The 18,090-nt window shown below is 50.1% G+C and overlaps 5 protein-coding genes across 5 annotated transcripts; 2 read left to right on the top strand and 3 right to left on the bottom strand.

Annotated features, from left to right (window-relative positions):
- The first annotated feature begins 880 nt into the window (after nucleotides 1-880).
- On the top strand, nucleotides 881-2,130 carry BU24DRAFT_146441 (uncharacterized protein). The gene is made up of 3 exons (XM_033521200.1): nucleotides 881-1,225; nucleotides 1,285-1,706; nucleotides 1,758-2,130. Exons 1-3 carry the CDS (start codon nucleotides 1,134-1,136, stop codon nucleotides 1,862-1,864), a joined length of 621 nt encoding a protein of 206 aa, XP_033385571.1. The 5' UTR covers nucleotides 881-1,133; the 3' UTR covers nucleotides 1,865-2,130.
- A 265-nt stretch (nucleotides 2,131-2,395) lies between these two features.
- BU24DRAFT_388280 (MFS general substrate transporter) lies at nucleotides 2,396-4,139 on the bottom strand (the record flags this gene model as incomplete). The annotated part of the gene is made up of 5 exons (XM_033525005.1): nucleotides 3,809-4,139; nucleotides 3,507-3,753; nucleotides 3,330-3,453; nucleotides 3,070-3,280; nucleotides 2,396-3,016 (listed from the first exon to the last, which is right to left on the bottom strand). Exons 1-5 carry the CDS (start codon nucleotides 4,070-4,072, stop codon nucleotides 2,396-2,398), a joined length of 1,467 nt encoding a protein of 488 aa, XP_033385570.1. The 5' UTR covers nucleotides 4,073-4,139.
- Nucleotides 4,140-5,802: 1,663 nt separating this feature from the next.
- BU24DRAFT_432019 (uncharacterized protein) lies at nucleotides 5,803-8,356 on the bottom strand (the record flags this gene model as incomplete). The annotated part of the gene is made up of 2 exons (XM_033529902.1): nucleotides 5,803-7,385; nucleotides 7,432-8,356. 2 exons carry the CDS (start codon nucleotides 8,354-8,356, stop codon nucleotides 5,803-5,805), a joined length of 2,508 nt encoding a protein of 835 aa, XP_033385569.1.
- Nucleotides 8,357-12,093: 3,737 nt separating this feature from the next.
- On the bottom strand, nucleotides 12,094-14,388 carry BU24DRAFT_448951 (uncharacterized protein). Its single transcript, XM_033530924.1, has 5 exons — nucleotides 14,003-14,388; nucleotides 13,842-13,950; nucleotides 13,722-13,786; nucleotides 13,452-13,659; nucleotides 12,094-13,405 (listed from the first exon to the last, which is right to left on the bottom strand). Exons 1-5 carry the CDS (start codon nucleotides 14,176-14,178, stop codon nucleotides 12,266-12,268), a joined length of 1,698 nt encoding a protein of 565 aa, XP_033385568.1. The 5' UTR covers nucleotides 14,179-14,388; the 3' UTR covers nucleotides 12,094-12,265.
- An 824-nt stretch (nucleotides 14,389-15,212) lies between these two features.
- On the top strand, nucleotides 15,213-17,904 carry BU24DRAFT_146376 (WH1-domain-containing protein). The gene is made up of 3 exons (XM_033521199.1): nucleotides 15,213-15,743; nucleotides 15,799-17,554; nucleotides 17,612-17,904. The coding sequence occupies exons 1-3, from the start codon at nucleotides 15,534-15,536 to the stop codon at nucleotides 17,641-17,643; spliced, it is 1,998 nt and encodes a 665-aa protein (XP_033385567.1). The 5' UTR covers nucleotides 15,213-15,533; the 3' UTR covers nucleotides 17,644-17,904.
- Nucleotides 17,905-18,090: the final 186 nt, after the last annotated feature.

Genomic DNA, 18,090 nt, shown 5'->3' with positions numbered 1-18,090 from the left:
ATCGTCACAGAACAACCACATGGCATTCCTTCCAGCGAATGAGCGAAACAGCTTCTGTGAAGGCTGAATCAGCCTTGAATTAGTAAATCCAACAAGTCCCGGCAATGCGGAATTCGCACCCAACCGCGGAGATGGTGAGCAAACTTTTCCAAATTCGTCTGCATGTCATACGGGAAAGGCTTGGTGAGAAACTTCAATGCTGAGCTTCTAGGCATTGACATGGCTACCATGTCTTCTTTTGCACGGTGAGCGGAACGTGAAGATCATAGGGAGCTATGCTCTGCAATAGTTACAAGTATTAATGTTGCATCTCTTCGATAGTTCGAAGAATTAGCAGCGAACGTATCATGCGATTGGGATAGACTGATGTCTCGATTCGCTTACCGCATTAGGGTAGTGGTATTGTTCACCAAAAACCACCAACTCCTTCGACCCGCTTCAACCCAGCCGCCAGGGGATTTGAATTGACTCCACACGAATGCAAGAGATCATGTAGTAAATATCGATGGGATGCAACCCTCTGCAGCCTTATCGTTTCTCTGAGTAAGCATTGCATCCTACAACCTGCAATGCACAAATATGATTGGCGGAACCCAGGCTCCCACTACATCTATTCAGCAGCATAGATGTTTGAGTGCTTATCCTCCTACTCTTCATGGTGTAGTGGGATTCTCCTGAGTGCTGGCAAACCATCAGCCAGGGTACGTATTCCAGCCTCGTGAAGAGTCAACGGCAGCACCCTTTGCATGAAACCCAATTAACAATGCGTGGATGACCGGGAAATATTTTGGTCTCTCCACTTCCTCGTCATAACAGCAGAACTCAAGCTTTTGGGGTCCAATTCCAGACCTTCATCTACTTGGACAATTGCTACATAATTGGCGCGCGTCACCCTGCGGTCCAAATGACTGCCAATAGGAATTTCAAAGACGGTGTGACTGTAGATCACCTCTTCTTTCACCCCTGCCAGCCCTATGCCCTGATAGAGACAATGTGGAGATCATGGCGGTAGGGAACATCTCCTCATATACTACCATGTTTCCACAGGAAATCTAGAAGACACCAATTCCTCAGTCTCGTGGAACCTGATACATCTCCGTACCCATTATAGCCACATAAACGGTCTCACCAATATGGCTGATTCCAAGAACTGCTCCTCTGATTCCAAAGACAAGAATGATGCCGCATATTTGAAACGAAGAGAGCAGGTACGGCGAGCGCAAAGGTACGTATCCTCGGAAGAGCTTGCCTATATCAGAAACCTGACTAAATTGGTCACTATAGGACCCATCGTGAACGGAAAGAGGCATACATCAAAACTCTTGAGAACGAGGTTTTGCAACTGCGCACGAATGAAACAAGAATAGTCCGGGAGGGATCCGCGCTACAGGCAGAAGTCGAACGACTGCGGTCACTACTGGATCAGCAATACATCACATCGAGAAGCAGGGTCGATAGCGCAACCTCCGAACCTAGGCTGGGAGGTTTGGGACACGAAAGCTCTAGTTCCTGTAGTTCTCCACGGGAACGACTCCCTGAACGATTCTTAGATTCGCATTTTGAAGGCTCGATACCAATATCCCGTGGTGATAGGATCAGCCCCGAGTACAATGGGAGCTGCTCTATCCCAGAACTGCGATATCCGCGGCGGCCTTCTCCAATACATAGGGACGGCCTCATTTCTCGGCCTGGATCGAGTGCATCCGGTATTGTCAACTACATGACATGATGTCAAGTTCCTAGACTGACGACTGCAGAATGGGATCAAGTACCTGCATCCAGTTCATATCGAACTTCAACAAGTTCCGTACCCAGCATCGAGTTGAGCGAAATCGATTTCGCGCTAGAAGCCCCTCTCAGGTGAGTGAACTCACATCTGGTATTTACATACATGAGCTGATCAACTGGTTGCTTCAGTGCTCACTCTCCTCTGTCGCTGAACAGGAGTAATTCATTTCACTCGGACGATCACAACTTGACCGCTCCAGCACTCCATTACCACCAGATCTGCTCAACTCAAAGTATGGCTTCAACACCTGCTTCATCTTCGCCTGTCTATGCCGATGTCCATTCTGATCTTGGGCATCTGTTCGATTCTGTTCCGCATGAGCATGCAATGTCGAGCAGTGGCGGTGAACTTAGCTTTCGGGTACCAAGCCTGAGTAAGCCGAATGATAACGTCTCAAATGGTGTATACTGCTATGGATATGACGATCGAATACATTCATCTGAAGGCTGGGATATCTGAAATGAAACATGGCAAATTATGACCCTATTAGGAGGAGAAATCACACAGCGTACACTGTACTTCATCAGAAACCATGTAGAGACGGATCATTATTCATTGTATCTACACTATGAGGTGTTTCGGCGTATTAGCAGAATGTAATGTAAACTATATAGTGAATCTGAAGTTTGGATCTCCAAGCAGTATCCTCTCACCTCTGTCCGCCTGTCTGTTGCACCTGCGGAAGTAGATCGTGAGAATACCGACAGTGATGATCGTGAGCGCATTGCAAGTCATGCAGGCAGCGATGCCCGGAACGTACTTGGGCGCATCCTCAGTCCTGAAGATGAGCGCACCTGTGATCCCTCCAATCCCACCGATGGCCGTCAAACTAGCAGAGCAGTATGCCCTCCTCCACTGGCCACGGATGTTGTTCGCCTGATACGCCATGACCGCGGGAATGGCCGAGTTGGTGCCGGATACAGTGATGAAGACGCCGACGTACTGGCCCCAGGGGTTGTTGACAAACGCCATGATTGGGAGTCCGACGAGTGAGACCATGCACAGTGCGCACAGGACGGGGCCTCGAGTCTTGTACTTGTCGCTGAACCATGCTGCACCATACATGATGATGCCGGAAAAGGCATATGGCGGCGCACCGAGACACTGAGACATGGCCATGCTGAAGCCGAGATTGGTGGAGAGGATTATTGGGAGGAAGAATGCGAAACCGTAGGCAATGCTAGTGACAAAAAGAAGGATCATTGGGAAGCCGTAGATGTACCATTCCTATAATTAGGTTAGTTGGGGACGGCAGGTCACTCGGCATAAGACAAACATACAGTCGCTGGCTCTAAGAATTTCTTCCAGGTGAACGCCTCGGGCTCCACATCTCCGCGATCAGCGTTTAATCTTTCAATAACATGGTCTAGCTCGTTGGGCTTGAGGAAGCCCCAGCTTGGCTTGGCTTTTTCTTCATCGGGAAACTTGATAATGAATGAAATTGCAAAGATAGCCACTGCGCAGGTAATCACTCCTTCCATGATAAAAATCCTATCCGAGATGTCAACATCTTGAACGACTACTATGAAAACCGACTTACCATCGCCATCCGCGGATGCCGCTCGCCCCGTCCATCTGTTGTAGACCATAGGCAAGGATTCCAGACATTGCTGAGGCAATACTTCCAATGAAGTAAAAGAGCGAGTACCGACGAGCCACCTCGACTTCGTAGATTAGTCAACAAAGCAAACATTAGTCGAGTTTATGTGGAACATACATTTTGTATACCAGCAAGACAGCAGGTATAAACAACCTGGGAAGTATCCCGATTCAAGAGCGCCGAGAAGTAATCGCAGAGGAATCAATGTTGGCCAGTTTTGTGCAAAGCCGAAGCCAACGATTACACAACCCCAAAGAATACATATCCCAGGTAAAAAGAATCGTGGCCCTATTTTGCGGCAGAGGACGATCATGAAAGGTTGAAGGAGGATATATGTTATGAAGAAACACATGTTGACAAGGTTCTATCAAGGTCAGTCGAGCCCGTTGACTGTTCAGTCCACCTAGACTTCAACTTACATAGCCGTAACCTTTCGACATCTTGAGGTCTTTCAACATGCCTGCAATAGCAGCATTGCTGACGTTCTTGCGGTCCATGAGCGAAATGCCGTACATGGCTCCCAGAGCAGGAATCAAACGCCAATCAATCCGATGTCTGATGCTGGCCGACTCTTTCGGATCGAATTCAGTCGAACTGGTCGACAGAGATCGCTCTTCTCCGAAGCCCTTTTCGACATGTTCGAGACGCTCGACAGCCTCTTCTTTGGTATGATGAGTCGTCATCCTGAAGACAAACAATCACAGTCGAGAAGGGGATTGTTATCGAAGGAAGATGAATGAGGAAAACCAGATTGCGGATCTGTGACAATTATAGGAATCCATGAAGGGCTCACAACTCCGGGGAAAAGCCCCTCCCTTCATGAGAGTTGTCCCCACACAACCCGAACATCATGATACGATGAATGTATACCAAGGCTCCCGACCCACAGGCCCAGAGCTTCCCCGCAAAATGGATCGCTACTAAGAGTATGGAGCCCCGGATTCTGGCGTCAAGAACACGAGGAGGAAGAGATAAACACAGCATCATTCCATGTCCATCCCACATCACCATCGCCAATTCGGCTGATGAGCCGTGTTCTGATGTCTAGATAATGATAGCCAAGTAAAGCGTGGGTTGCATGGTGTCAACTTGTTGCCGTCAAGCGGTAGGCGGAGTCGCAACGGCGGTCCCCGACCTAACTTGTTCGAGTAAACACTCACATACAACCCGGAAAATGGACAGCCTTCCATTGACGGCAAATGTCTACCAAGAAGCTACGCGTGCAGCCAAGTTGAGGGGAGATGCTTGGGCCTTGATCGTTTTGAGTCGAAAGGATGATTATCCTTGTTTGTATAGGCTACTCGTTCTCATGTAGGCTACTATTTTTGCTATCAAGCACAACACTATTCAGAGAGACATTAAATCACTGCTCATAGTAGTGATATTCATTTGGAAGAATGAATGTATCTAATGACAAAGGCTTTATGGTGCATGCCACTTTGCATGTTCAACTTGCTGTGCCTGGTGCATTGTTTGGATTGTTCGACGCTCCAAACATCTGGAAAAGGTTCTCCAAATGGAAGGTAGATGGTCCGTCAGAAGGTTTTGGGCAGGAGATCGCCATTTTAGGCGACATGAGCCATTGGAATAACACTGACAGTCAAGAGCACACTCACACACTCTAAGGATGTTGCCCCCGGTCGCTATTGCTCATTGATTTGTATGACCGATCCCAAATGTAGTTGCACCTTGATCCATCCAGAACATTCATATGCAATATCACTCAACGTGGAACACAAATGATCTACTTACCGATCTTCATATTTCTCTACTTTAGGGCCCGACTGTCTGGATCTGTGTCTTATCTCCATGTATAGACGCGGAGGGACGATTAGTGTCTAGAGCAATGAATATACCTATTCTACTCAATCTGGTATGGTACTGTGTTCAGATGAACACATTCTTTATTTATCGCAACAGATCAGCCCAAAGGCCTAAAAGGCGTACTAATTATCATGCTCAAGTGATACTAGCACCTCAAATTCCGAATTATACATTATCATCGCTGCCAATCAGCATACACGGCGTGGGCGAAAACACCAAAGGGACCATGAAAAGGTTTGTTCAAGTTATCTTATTATTGTTGTTCTGACAACTATTCGTCTCTCTTACAGCCATCTTGGTAGCAAGATGTGTTGCATGCCCGCCCACCTGGCAGTGCTACTAGAAGGGAATATACACAAGGAAACAGACCGGTCGCTCTCAATGTCAAGGTCTGATAAAAAGAAAGGGTGGGTATACATGACACATAACCGAAAACTGATCGAGAGCCTTGTTGAAAACCGCGCTATGCACACATATGATGATTAAAAGAAAAGTAAATGGGGGGTATCCTCTTGGTCCTGTTCATCCTCTACTCCTGTTGATCCTTTTTGAATGTTTTTCTTTTTTTCTTCTTCGTTCCGTTCAAGTATTACAGAGCGTAGTTCTCTGCATGCAGGAATATCTCGTCCCTTGCGCTGTCGTTCCAGACGCTCCGTTGTAGCTCTGCGACCGTATCACTAACGGCAATGCGCATGCTTGGAGGACCGCAAACAAAAACGCACGTTCTCCGCCCGAAGTTCTTGCTTAGTTGGCGGAGGGTGAACGGTATATCTGGTCGTCCGTATTCGGTACTCCAGCCATCCTTCTTTTTCACGGCTGCGGGCAAGAAAGCAAAGCGCATGAGGTTCTTCTGGAATTCGGTCGGAGTCGATGGGAAGCCGAAGTCGAATCCTTGGATACCTTGTCCGTTGCCGCTTGGAGAAATAACATCCGGGTTGAAGGCGCCGCTACCAGCTTCGACAGCCTGGGAGATGTCGAGACTCAGATTGCGGTCCATGCGGCGTGCTGCTAACGATTGAGGAGATGGTGCCTCCAGGCTGGGGTTGGAGTGATTGCTGTGTAAGCTGGGGCGAGATAGATTCCTGTTAACGGGTAATAGATGCGCTTGAGGCAACGCGGTGATTGCGTCCTCATTCTCGCGACGTAGTTCCTTTTCTCTTTCGGGATCACCCTTTGCCTCATCCCTGATCAAGGCAGAATGTCGCTTAGTCGAAATACCGGAGATGCGATGATCCCGTGGGTCCCGATGATCCGCAATATTTTGGAAAGCGTCATTTACTTTGTCGTGAAAGAACATGCTGACGGGCCTGGTCGGAGTCTTTGCGCTGACCAATTGACCGCCAGCCATGCGTTTTGCGGCTGTAATGTAGAACTGACATTGAACGGAATCTGGCGGCGCAAATTCACGACAAATTCGCAACTCTTCCTTGAACCATTCCATAGTTTCCGGTCGCTTCAGTGCCCAGATAACGTGTATGTTGCGCGTCGCTGCCTTTCCGTCGCGCATTTTCTTGATAAGCATGAGAAGCTGCGAAATGATGGCAGTAATACCACTACCTCCAGCAATGAGAACAACGTCGTCGAACGCTTCCAATCTCCGTTGCATGCCACCGTACGGGCCATCGATAAAAGCGCGGTAGGTGTGCCAAGGTCCATGTTCCAAGGCTTTTTGGTATACCTTCCTCGTAAACCCGCCGAATGGCCTGAATACGAGAACCATGTCTCGATATCCTGGGCCATACTCCGAAGGAAAGTCTTCGTCGCAGAGCGAGGCAATTGTGAAAGGATGGTTTTCGAAGACAGAAATGCCCGGCATGCGAAGGTAGACATACTGTCCAGGCCTCCATTTCTTCTGGGTGGGAATAGTGATCTTGATGGCATTTTCAGGCATGATCGTCACAGCAGCCTCATCACCGACTAGCCAAGACATCCTGAAAGGGTGGGTCCAGTTGAGATAAAAGAGGCGCATGATGTAAGAAGTGAGCCATATGGCGAGTGTCGCGAACAGGTAGTGCCACGAAGTAAGGTAATTATGGCAATGCCAAAACAACATGGCGAGGAAGACAATCGCAACCGGAACGTGCAGTGTTACAAAGAGTTCGTACATGCGATGGCGTAGAGGAGAGAGTGAGTGAAGGCAAAGAAACCCAAGGGGAACGAGTGCAGCAATGCCTATGTTTGGTCAGACACGTTCTCGTTATTGAGATATTGCACTTACCCGTGCCGTATGCATAAAAGCCCTCGGTGGCGAAGAACGACTCGAAGACATGTCTCGCCCCTTTATCCCAGATTGGGGTAATATAGAATGGTACGGTGTGAATGATGCTCAGTGCAAGGCAAATGTAAGCACCCCAGCGATGCAACACATTAAGCCTTTCGTGGCCAATTCCTGTAATAAGAGTAATCATGTTGGCCTTCATGCTCAGACCAACGATCCAGGGCATCAATGCGACGGCCATCATGCCGGCTCGGATCGCCAAGGGCGGCGATCCATATCTGATGCTCTCTCGGAAAAGTGGTTGTGGGAGAAAACAGTACAGCATGCCTAAAGCGAAGGCAGCTGTTACGATTAAGCATACGCTTAAAGAAGGAAAGACGATTGGCCTCCATCCTTTGCGAACCTGGATCTGGCGTATTGGTCGATAGAATATGAATCGGAAAAAGGCGATACAGTTATTGATGGGGCCAACGGAGGAGACGGATGACTGCGTCTGTTGAGGGCCTGGCAGAGGACCTTCACGGGGAAAGAACTTCATTGTGGATTTGTCAGTATACAGTACCGACATCTCGTAGTCTGTGTCTGGAGAGGAGGTTGCCGAGGATTTCTGTACCTCTTCTTGGTGCAGCGCCGACCGGATCTTATCTGTGAACAGATGGTAATATCGAATGAAACACGCAAAGGCGAGAAGAGGTATGCAAAAGTACACATAGGCTAATGCGTACTTTCCACTTTGACTCCATGGATCCTGATGGGCGGCGTCAATAAGTCCCTGGGGGCTCGTCTTGTTTATTGGGATCTCTATCCGCTTCACAAGAGTCGAAGAGGCCTCCAACACTTCTCTCCCGGCCTGTGAAACCATTGATTCGAGTTGCTCTCGCGCAACGGTGGTCCCTTGCACTAGAGTCTCCAGAACTGCGGGCATCTTGAGTTCTGTGGAACGCAAGGTCTGCGTCCAGCTGTGTATTGAGCACTTGGAAACACTTCTGCCAGCAGAAGCTTGATTCTAGGCGAGGAACGTGCCTGGAGTCTGAGAGAAACAGCGAACGCTTGGAGGCGGCACTTTTCCAGCTTTTCTACATGGACTGCGAGTGCATCGGGATGGCAGATGTGATAATGCGACGAAGATGCAGTAGGAACGCTATTGGGTCGCGAATTGCTCGCAGCCACTCGCTAATCGCTTTATGGTCCTTGGTCGAACGCCTGCAGGCTGTCTTTGTTTGTCGTCGCAAACACCGTTTATGGGTGTAATTGAGGAAGTTCGTCTTGTATCAAGATGGAGGTAGAATGAAGGATGAAGGAGCGGGGAAGATGGCAGTACAAGACCATGCCCAAGCTTGATAAGATCGATCACAAGAGAGCGGGAGCATGAGCCGGTGTCTCATTCCTTATGTTCCTGGCTGAGGTGGAGAGCGGTGCAGGGACCAGCATCGCACAACCAAGTTGAACCAACTGGGGCAGGTATTCTGCCGCTCACGCAGCCCTCGACTCTTACGCTATTGGGCCAAGATGTGATAGTGAATTCCGAAGAGAGGGTCTGAGTAGGATTGATTTACGAAACGGGACAGACCCATGCCGTATTATCAACTCCCCTGCTCTCCACTACTCGAGCTTGCGAGAAAAACAAAAGTGACGGACCCTAGGCGATGTGGGCATGAGAGCAGCAGCAACCGAACTGGGGGTTATGAGTGGCAAGTCTAACGGGTTGGCAATAGCGACACTATACGGCGCCAGGGCCAGACTCAGACTGATTCCTGACTGTGCCAGCGGGAGGCGTTCACATTTGCAGCGGACGGATTCGACATCCCGCTACCCGAGCTGCGCTCCCCTCTTGTGGTCGATCATTAGATATTGCAATGATCGTAGGAAAAATAGCAATGGGTGATCTCCCTGTGCTGGTTTTGTGTAGCTCATCGTTTAGCGATATTGTTGCACGACAGAAGGATGATTGATTCATTCCATGAGCACCGTTACCGATGCTGAGGTCAGACAAGAGGTCGTGAGGCAGGCCCCAATGTCACTTTTCTGCACGGGAGCAGGTTCCAGAACAGCTACACAATGGCACCTAACAAGCGGGAGAAACAATATGTGTGCGTCCGAACGAGCAAGCCATCGCGTGGAAAAGCGTCAAATCAAGGCACAGATAGACACCGAGACGGTGGTTTTCTTCGTTCGCATGACTGAGCATGGCCAGCGAATGAAGGGGAGGAGAGGCAGGAAAGACTGGAGTCTAGGGAGAGACAATTCGTGCAAAGTACGAGTACGCGATTGGGGGACGGGACATGCATTGGAACCTGCAGTGAGAAAGAGAGAGCGGACATTGAGTGGTTGGACGAGGTTGGGAGGTTGGCAGGTTGGCTTTCTGATATTCGAACCCTCCATCGATTGGTTGTCATTGACTCTGTAACCGCCCGCATTGAGAGACGGTGGAAGCTTGAATAGGGGCTAACCCTAATGTGGGATGAACCGGGCCACGAGGGTTCCATCGAATCCACTGACCCTCATGGTCCTCATACTCGTCTCCTCATCTCCTCCCCCGAGTTCACCTCCTCACCCACCTCAAGCCCTCAAGCCCTCAATCAACCTATCTTATCCTGCCTCCGTTCACCGCATTAAACATCTTACCAATCCGTATCCCTCCCCCCCGTCTACCCTTGTCAACTCGCATTAACCACCAATCTGGCAGCATCGTCATCACTCTTCCCCTCATCATTGAGTCTGTACAGTATCTATTCGAACAAGATCTTCCCTCGTTTTAATGTCCAATCGAGGCACAGCACTATTCTGCCGTTCGCGGGTACTACCTCCCTCGAGTCTCTACCAGTCTCCTTCCCTTTCAAGTTTACTCCACAATTCGTCGCATTGACTTTCACACCGTTTCCTGCAATTGCTCGTCTCTACACGCCCTGTCCCGGGGTCTTCCAATTTCTCTCAAGTCAATTCAGTTGTGGATAAATAAGTGACCATCCCTGAAAGCCAACATAGGCGCTGAGACAATCATCTCCCCTGAAGAGAATCAGTCTGGGAGAAAGACAAAGAGCGCGCGCGAGGCCGTTTCTCAGGGCCACGGACATGCATTGCCGCCAGCCCTACAGCAATCCCTCGGTGACGTCTGGCACATATCTCTGAACATGCTTTCTGCTCGACCTCTAGATCGCCAGGCACAACGCACAGTGCCCACACAGGCTCGGGGTGGCTTCAGCATGTTTCGCTACCTGCAATTGCTTACCGAAGGCCTGCAGGTTCTGGCAAGTGGACCGCTTCTCGAAGCGCTTTGTTGATCGGAGTACGTACAGATGGCCTATGAAGCCAGAAGGATTCAAGATGCACCATTCGCCCGGCCGATTGTGGGGTCCATGTACGGAGTGCTCCTCACAGTGTGAATATGTGCTGGGCTGCATCTAGCGAACAGTGCAGGCCATGTGTTCGTGGCATGTATTGACCCAGCGGGCCTGTGGCTTTCCAACGTGCGCTTCCATCACCAGCTCAACTGTGCCACATGCTCTTCATCAACTAACCGCCCGTGACGCCTGCGAATACTTGAAAGATAAACGCCTACAGTCCATGTCCGGCGCCGTCTATCCATCACAAAGTCCTTCCCTTCTTTCAGTGCACTAACACTCGGATCGATCTCACCGTTTTCCTTCATCAATCTCAATACCTGCCGTACAACTTTCTCCCAATCTATTCTCTCCCCTCCTCAACCCTTTCCCCCCCGTCACCGCATCGTCATCCCCTTTGCCCGCCGTAAGACTCCAATAAACACCACAAGGCACTTTTTCCTCTCACCAAGACGCCCCGCGGAATCTTCCGTCCATCCTATGCCTGCCCGCATCTCACCGCATGCGTCCGAAGATCCGTTTCGAAACATCCACCCAATCACACACCCTCGTCAAACGAACCCAGAACTTATCAATAGAAACATTTACATTTCTCCCTGTAGGGCATATACCTAGGTATGTATGTACCTATGCACGCACGCACGTTTTATCCCATAACTATCTCTCGTGTAACTCGACTATTGAGCCCAGACATGCTCTGGTAGGGCAGAACACCTCGCGTAGATGCAAAAGCCTTTCCATTAATCTAGCGAAATCTCTCTCCAACGCCTATTCTGACCCAAGATCTCTATTCTTCTTCTTGCGTGATTTGGCGTGGCCAGCTGGGGACCCCCCCAATCCCCTGTTGCACCTTCCCCCTCTTTCCTCCACCCCCGGGGACACCGAGTACACAGCAATCGCTAAGAGGACAAGCTCGGGGTTTGAATGTCTCTTATTGCATGATATATAGCATCCATCCCCAAGTGGTAAACGAGCGAAAGGCAAAACTGCAAAGTGACGATGGGTGGTGGATTTATTTTTAGTCCTCCGCCTACAACTCTTTCCTTCTAATGTGTATCTTGGATACCTAGAGAGTAGATGTGTATGTTGTATGTAAGGCCGGCCATCACTATCCAGGGCTAGTTTTGAAAATCTCCGATGGAGGACGGCTGGTGTAGTTCACGGCGGGCGTTATGCAGGTACGTGTAGTGTGGATTGTGGAGATGAATTGGGGTTGAATTTATTTTTAAACCTGCGCTCAAGCTTTGCTGAAAGCAGAAATTTGGTAGATGTATATTTTTGATCGTTATCCAGTTGCGAGATTCGCGAAAAGGGGAGAAAGGACTGTGCTGTATTTGGGAATTTGGGGAGATGAGATTGTTGGTTATTTTGCGTGCGAGAGTGTAATATCGCTAGATTCTAGTTATGGATTGCTTCTAAAAATTTGCACACCCAAGATCGTTTGCTTTTTTGACACCTTTCCCGCCTGAAGGTGAATATAGTATCATTGATATTCACAATATAGGCGCTCTGCCGGTCAAGTAAGCCTCAGGATCCTTCATCAATATCTCACATGCATCGCCAAACGTCAGTACCCCCTTTCTATTCAAGAGCTGTCTGAGCGTGGCGAATATCTTCGCTGGCCACGCGAGGTACTTTTTTAATTCGCCCTCACTGTCTTCTTCATCATCTTGTTGTAGCTCGTCCAGCTGTTTCTCGCACCATTCCACCATGGCTGCGATCGGATGTTGCATGGCGGCGGGAGGTGCAGATAACGGCGAGACGATGAACCTGACTGACATGAAGTACAGCATGACGATACACCCGACCTTGTTCGTGGGAGCTAGTAATTGCATGACTTGGTGCTGCGGTCCCGTGGTGAGAAGTAGAAGGGAAGACATGAGTGCGTCGAAGGAGTGGTCGGGCCGTGGTTGGGTTTGGTCTGGCGGTGGTTCCAGTATGGAGTCAATTCCGTGTTCTACAATGCTTTCGAAACTGAGGGCTGGGTTTGCGTGGATTAGAGGGTTGCTGATGCTGGCGAGTTGTGAGGGGACAATGACAGGTGGGTGTATCCGCTCTAAGGATAGTCCTGGTGAGTTGTAGTTCAACAGTAGAGGCGAAGAAGGGTCGACGAGAATTGGTGAACAAACAGGTGATGTTGATGGAGTGAGTAAGGGACGGATGCACCCCACTAGTTGAGCAAATATTGCTCTTTCAAGGGGTCTTGCTTCGTCTAATAGAGGGACAAGGAGGGTTAATGCCCGTAGGGCTCCACGTGCAAGTGGTTGATTCATGGCCGGGAAGTTTATGAGCCTCCTTTTAAGGCCAGAGCTCTGCATTTTAGGGTCGACTTTGAAGACCCCCGGCAGGCCACCGTCGACTATCAATTGCGAAAGGAGATGGCAACCACGAAGATTGACAATGTGGTCGAGGAAAGCGTCGGGTATATAACCTGCTTGGAAAGCAAGTAAGAAGGAAGTTGCTAACATGACGTGTGCTTCTTCGGCGATTGGCGGCCACCTAGTGAATGCTTCCTCTAGGCCAGTTATTGCTCTATGGCGGTGAGATAATGCAACTCCATGTTGAGTGTCTGTCGATATCGAAGAAAGGTGAGAACTTGCAAGCGCAAGCATTGCATGCATCAAATAGTCATACTGGCATAGTCAGTGAAAAGTCCATCTGGATTAAGTAGTGATTTACCTTATGACTATATGCTGGAACCTCAGTGGCCCACCTTGTCTCCATCTCTTCAGGTATGAACGGATGAGCAGTGATTATGTAATGGTGAAAGAGGCGCATGTCGTTTGCAGAGTAGATTGGTGTATCAGAAAGGCGGACAGATTGGCGAGGACTCTGTCTTTTGATCATTTCGCCGACAATTCGATCATGCTGTGCAGCCTTGAAGACCCTATATACAGCCTATTAGCATGAATCACTGGAGCGTACTATGAGTGTCTTGGGGCAGCATACTTTGGATATCTACAGACTGTGCCTTTCTTAACACAATGTGCACATGACGGCCACTGCTCTGGACACTATTCTAGTGATTAGTAGGGGACGTCTCTCTCTAAAGGCCTAGTGCCAAGATACCTTGATCTTTCGTTGTTTGCATGATGTACACCCTAGTCTGGATTTCGTATGTCCCTTTCTCTTTCGAGCTGTCGAAGTGGACTTTACTGCATTAGGGGTTGAGGAAGACCTTTGGAAAGTATCAATACTAGAGAACATCTGGAGTGGTACCATGCACATACTGTGGTGATTCACTTTGTTCGTCTGCTTGCAATGGAATTGACAGACTGGTATCGGTATGTAGTTTCTGCACAACGGCTGCACCTTCCTGTACTCTAGTAACAATGGCTTCCTGTTCGAACAAGTTTCCCATGGACGGGACGGCCAGCCAGCCATCGAATAACTCTTCAGAGAACATGGCGTATGCGTACTACACGGAACCAGGATTACGCGAGGTTGAGAGAGCGGAGAAAAGGCTGTGACTACATGAGATTGATTGATGATGTATGTTCAATGGAGTTTGAGCAGCATGTTGCAGGAAAGAAGCACCGAGGTTTCATGACGTTGATACCATCTGGAATCACCCGTAAGCCCTTGACTATAGGACTGTAGTCTAGCGTGGACTATGGGGCGGAGTGCTGTACTGTGTATGTATGGCTGGAGTGCACTAGATCGGTACTAAACGAGCAATCCGAGGGGAATACGAGACTCGAAGTCGGCGGTTCCAAGCACCGATGACCCGGCGAAACCAGCCGCACGTGCCGTTCCCGACTTGATGGTCAACTGTCAACTGTACCTGTGGTCCTCTATATTAATTGTTCATCCATGGTCCATCCCATAGGTACCTACCTAGGTAAGTTATCAAACTCGGTCGGATCTTTACATAAGTATAAGTCTGTACTCCGAACACACATGTACCTAGTTCTGCATCGAATTTTCATGAAAATCTAAACTATCACATACGTCTACTTGGCTCACCCTATCGTATTGAAGGCATTTCCCGTTCCACGACGCCAATGTTTACAACAGACTTCCTAGAAATCGACCAGATACCCCTCCACCAACAAACAAACAATCACTCTTTGCTCAAAAATTTCTCTTGAATTGACGAGCGGATAATGCGGAGTGTTGCGAACACGTCCTCAAGAATTTGCTGGATTCAGCGTTGTCTAAATTGACATCGGTGACCCTGTCGGAAGCCTGGACCATGAGGTTGCAAAGGGTTCAATACGTAATGCCAGTGCGGCTTTGCTGATAGGAACAAGCACGAATTCCTTCTACGAACAACTGGCGGTCGACCGTTAACGCATATTGGCTAAAATGAAGTTTCTGAGTGATTAAATGGAGTAAAGACTTTTAGTGTTGCAATTGTTGATACACACATGGCCGGGATTCTGGAAGGATTGAAGAAGCTTCCATCTGTGTTAAGTATTGACGGGCTCCAACTGGGGCTTGGCGTGCTCGGGGGAACTGGGCGTCGATTGCGTTGGCTTCACCGCATGACGATCCTCCTCGTACTTTACAAGTAACAACCACCACCTCGCCTCACCTTCGTACTCCCGTTGCCATTGACCGTGCCATCGCCATTTCTGGTGTCGACACGCACACGCACCATATCCCTGGCGCCAGTGCCAGCGCTGGCTTCTCATGTGCTGCCTAATCGCGCACAGTTACCCCCGCTGAGCCATACCTCATCGCCCTCTATCTAGCACACGACCTCCCACCCTACCTCGCCGCCCGCTCAAAGCCGCTTCTCATCGGACCAACGCCGACATGCCCTCGATTCTCTCTGACGACGACAAGCAGACGGTCAAGCGTACTGTACCCAAAGCTAACAACAAGATCCATGCCGTCGCCGTCGCCAAATTGTACATCGCCTACCCGGACCGGCACCGATGGACGTATACCGGGCTCCAAGGGGCAGCTGTGCTAGCCAACGATTTGGTGGGGAATACTTTTTGGATTAAGCTTGTCGATGTATCTGTGAGTTGAGCTATTCTGGGCAAGGTCGAGCGTCAAGAGCTAACTTGGGGAAAAGCCCGCAAGCCGTGGAGTAATCTGGGATCAAGAGATCTACGATACCTTCTCGTACAATCAAGACCGAACCTTCTTTCACACTTTCGAGTTGGAGCAATGTATGGCCGGTTTGTCTTTCAGCGACGAGAAAGAGGCAAAGACTTTCAAGAAGAAGATGGAGGATCGCGAGAAGAATGCCCATAAAAACACAAAGAACAAGCCCTTCGGAGCTTCCTTGGGCACAGGTTCGAGTTTGAATGGAAACACCAACCAGGGACATAGCCATAGTCGCCTGGGCGGTCTATTCGGACACAGGCACTCGACCCCTACGCAACAACCTCAATCCATCATCCCGCCTGCGAATGTCGTCTCGCCGTCCCGAACAACCCATTCGAACACGTCTGCATCCAACCCATCGAGCTCAAGGAACTCCGCTATCGACACAACAGATCCCTCATGGCAGCCATTACTGAAGGAACTACTTGCTATGGGCATTACGGAAGATCAAATCGAGGAGAATGCCGACTTCATCAAAATGTACATTGAGCAAAAGAAGGCACAAGAGAAGGTTTCGGACGAGAAAAAGACGAGAGCACCACCGCCACCACCCCCAAGTGCACCTCCTGCCAAATCCCTCAGCCCTCAAAATACAGGTGGATCGAAGCGAGGACCTCCTCCGGCGCCTCCGCCAGCACGAAGGACTGGCACGCGGTCAGACATGCCCACCGTCAATCGTGCCTCTTCCTCGAGCCCAGTACCGTCTCCTCCCAGACAACCGTCTCCACCGCCCCCAGCTCCAGCAGGCCCTCGATTCCGTGCTCCCCCGCCCATTGCAGATGCAGGAAAATTTGCCCACGAGCCACCCGCTCCTCCTGGCCGAGCCCGAGCAGCATCCAATGTGGCCAACCCAGGACCACCTCCTCCCCCACGGCCACCAAAGACTCCCGTTGAGGACGAGGAGAGGGGCTCGGCCACGAAATTCGGGGTACCACCTCCATTCACAGGAAATAGAATTCCCTCATCTGGCCCACCACCTCCCCCGAGTCGCGGACCAGTCCCTCCACCACCTCCTGCTCGTGAAGTGTCAGCTCCAGTCGTCCATGCAGCGCCGCCCCCATTGCCGCCGAAAGCTCCAGGGGCTCCTCCACCTCCTCCGCTTCCACCAACGAACAATGTGCCTCCGCCCCCTCCTCTCCCTCCTTCCTCGTCGCGACCAGTGCCAGCGGCACCCACAAATGCGGCACCTCCACCTCCACCGCTCCCTCCCATGAACAATGTACCTCCGCCGCCTCCTCTACCATCTTCTGCTGCTCCTCCACCCCCTCCCATGCCAAACAAAGCCGTACCCCCGCCGCCACCCATGCCGAACAGTGCCGTTCCCCCACCGCCTCCCATGCCAAACAGCGCTGTTCCTCCGCCACCCCCCATGCCAAACAAGGCTGTCCCTCCCCCGCCCCCCATGCCAAGCAGCGGCGCTCCTCCCCCTCCTCCCCCTCCGCCTGGTGGACCGCCGCCCCCGCCGATGCCACCCACTGCCTTACCGAAAGCTCCAGCAGGACGCGACAACCTACTGGCAGATATCCGAGGCGGTGCACGGTTAAAGAAGGTCTCCGACTCCGAGAAGAGAGATCGAAGTGGTGCTGCAGTACCTGGTCAGGAACCTTCGGCAGGTTCAGGTGGTGGAGGTGGCGGTGCGTCATCTGGCGGTGCAGACACTGGGTTAGCGGGAGCTTTAGCCAGCGCTCTCGCTGCAAGGAAGAGCAAAGTTAGCCATAGCGGTAAGTCTCGTGTACCAATTGGGTATTGAGAATCATCTACTAATGATATGTGTGCAGACGACGAAGACGACGGCAAGGATGACTGGTAAATGAATTGCAATTGAGTGCTTGGAAAATCTGGATTCGTCATATATGCCTAATGTCTTAGGAAGTATTTTATCAGATCTGCAACAATTACGTTGATGCATGCGTTACTAGAGATGCGTAGAATCGTGAGGTCAGCAACCTAGACAACACGATGAGAATTTGTCGGTGGGACAGTACAAGTACGAAGGGTGCAAAGTTGATGGAGTAGATAACAATGACGTAGAAGATTGGGAAGTGGGAGTAGCAATGGAAGTAGCATTGAAAGAGATGAACAGATATTTTGAGAGCAAGGCTGTGGTCTGACTACACGGCCTACTGATCGGCACATTGACGTTAACAAAATTATGTATCTATATACCTGCACATCTCTAACCATATAAAGCACTGAGTGCGAATGCGCAAGTGGACTGTGCTGTGCCGTATACGTACAATTGTATTCGTTACGATTT

The sequence above is a fragment of the Aaosphaeria arxii genome, assembly GCF_010015735.1.
Source record: "Aaosphaeria arxii CBS 175.79 unplaced genomic scaffold BU24scaffold_3, whole genome shotgun sequence".
NCBI lineage: Eukaryota > Fungi > Ascomycota > Dothideomycetes > Pleosporales > Aaosphaeria > Aaosphaeria arxii.
Note: the sequence above shows the minus strand (reverse complement) of the source record. Positions and strands in the feature narration are given on the sequence as shown.

Coding starts and splice junctions, on each gene's coding strand:
- BU24DRAFT_146441 (XM_033521200.1), top strand. CDS start 1,134: ATGGCTGATTCCAAGAACTGCTCCTCTGATTCCAAAGACAAGAATGAT. Junction 1,226..1,284: donor CAGGTACGGCGAGCGCAAAG/GTACGTATCCTC, acceptor TGGTCACTATAG/GACCCATCGTGAACGGAAAG. Junction 1,707..1,757: donor GCCTGGATCGAGTGCATCCG/GTATTGTCAACT, acceptor TGACGACTGCAG/AATGGGATCAAGTACCTGCA.
- BU24DRAFT_146376 (XM_033521199.1), top strand. CDS start 15,534: ATGCCCTCGATTCTCTCTGACGACGACAAGCAGACGGTCAAGCGTACT. Junction 15,744..15,798: donor TTAAGCTTGTCGATGTATCT/GTGAGTTGAGCT, acceptor CTTGGGGAAAAG/CCCGCAAGCCGTGGAGTAAT. Junction 17,555..17,611: donor GAGCAAAGTTAGCCATAGCG/GTAAGTCTCGTG, acceptor ATATGTGTGCAG/ACGACGAAGACGACGGCAAG.
- BU24DRAFT_448951 (XM_033530924.1), bottom strand. CDS start 14,178: ATGTTCTCTGAAGAGTTATTCGATGGCTGGCTGGCCGTCCCGTCCATG. Junction 13,787..13,841: donor GCAAACAACGAAAGATCAAG/GTATCTTGGCAC, acceptor TCACTAGAATAG/TGTCCAGAGCAGTGGCCGTC. Junction 13,406..13,451: donor TTCCAGCATATAGTCATAAG/GTAAATCACTAC, acceptor TGACTATGCCAG/TATGACTATTTGATGCATGC.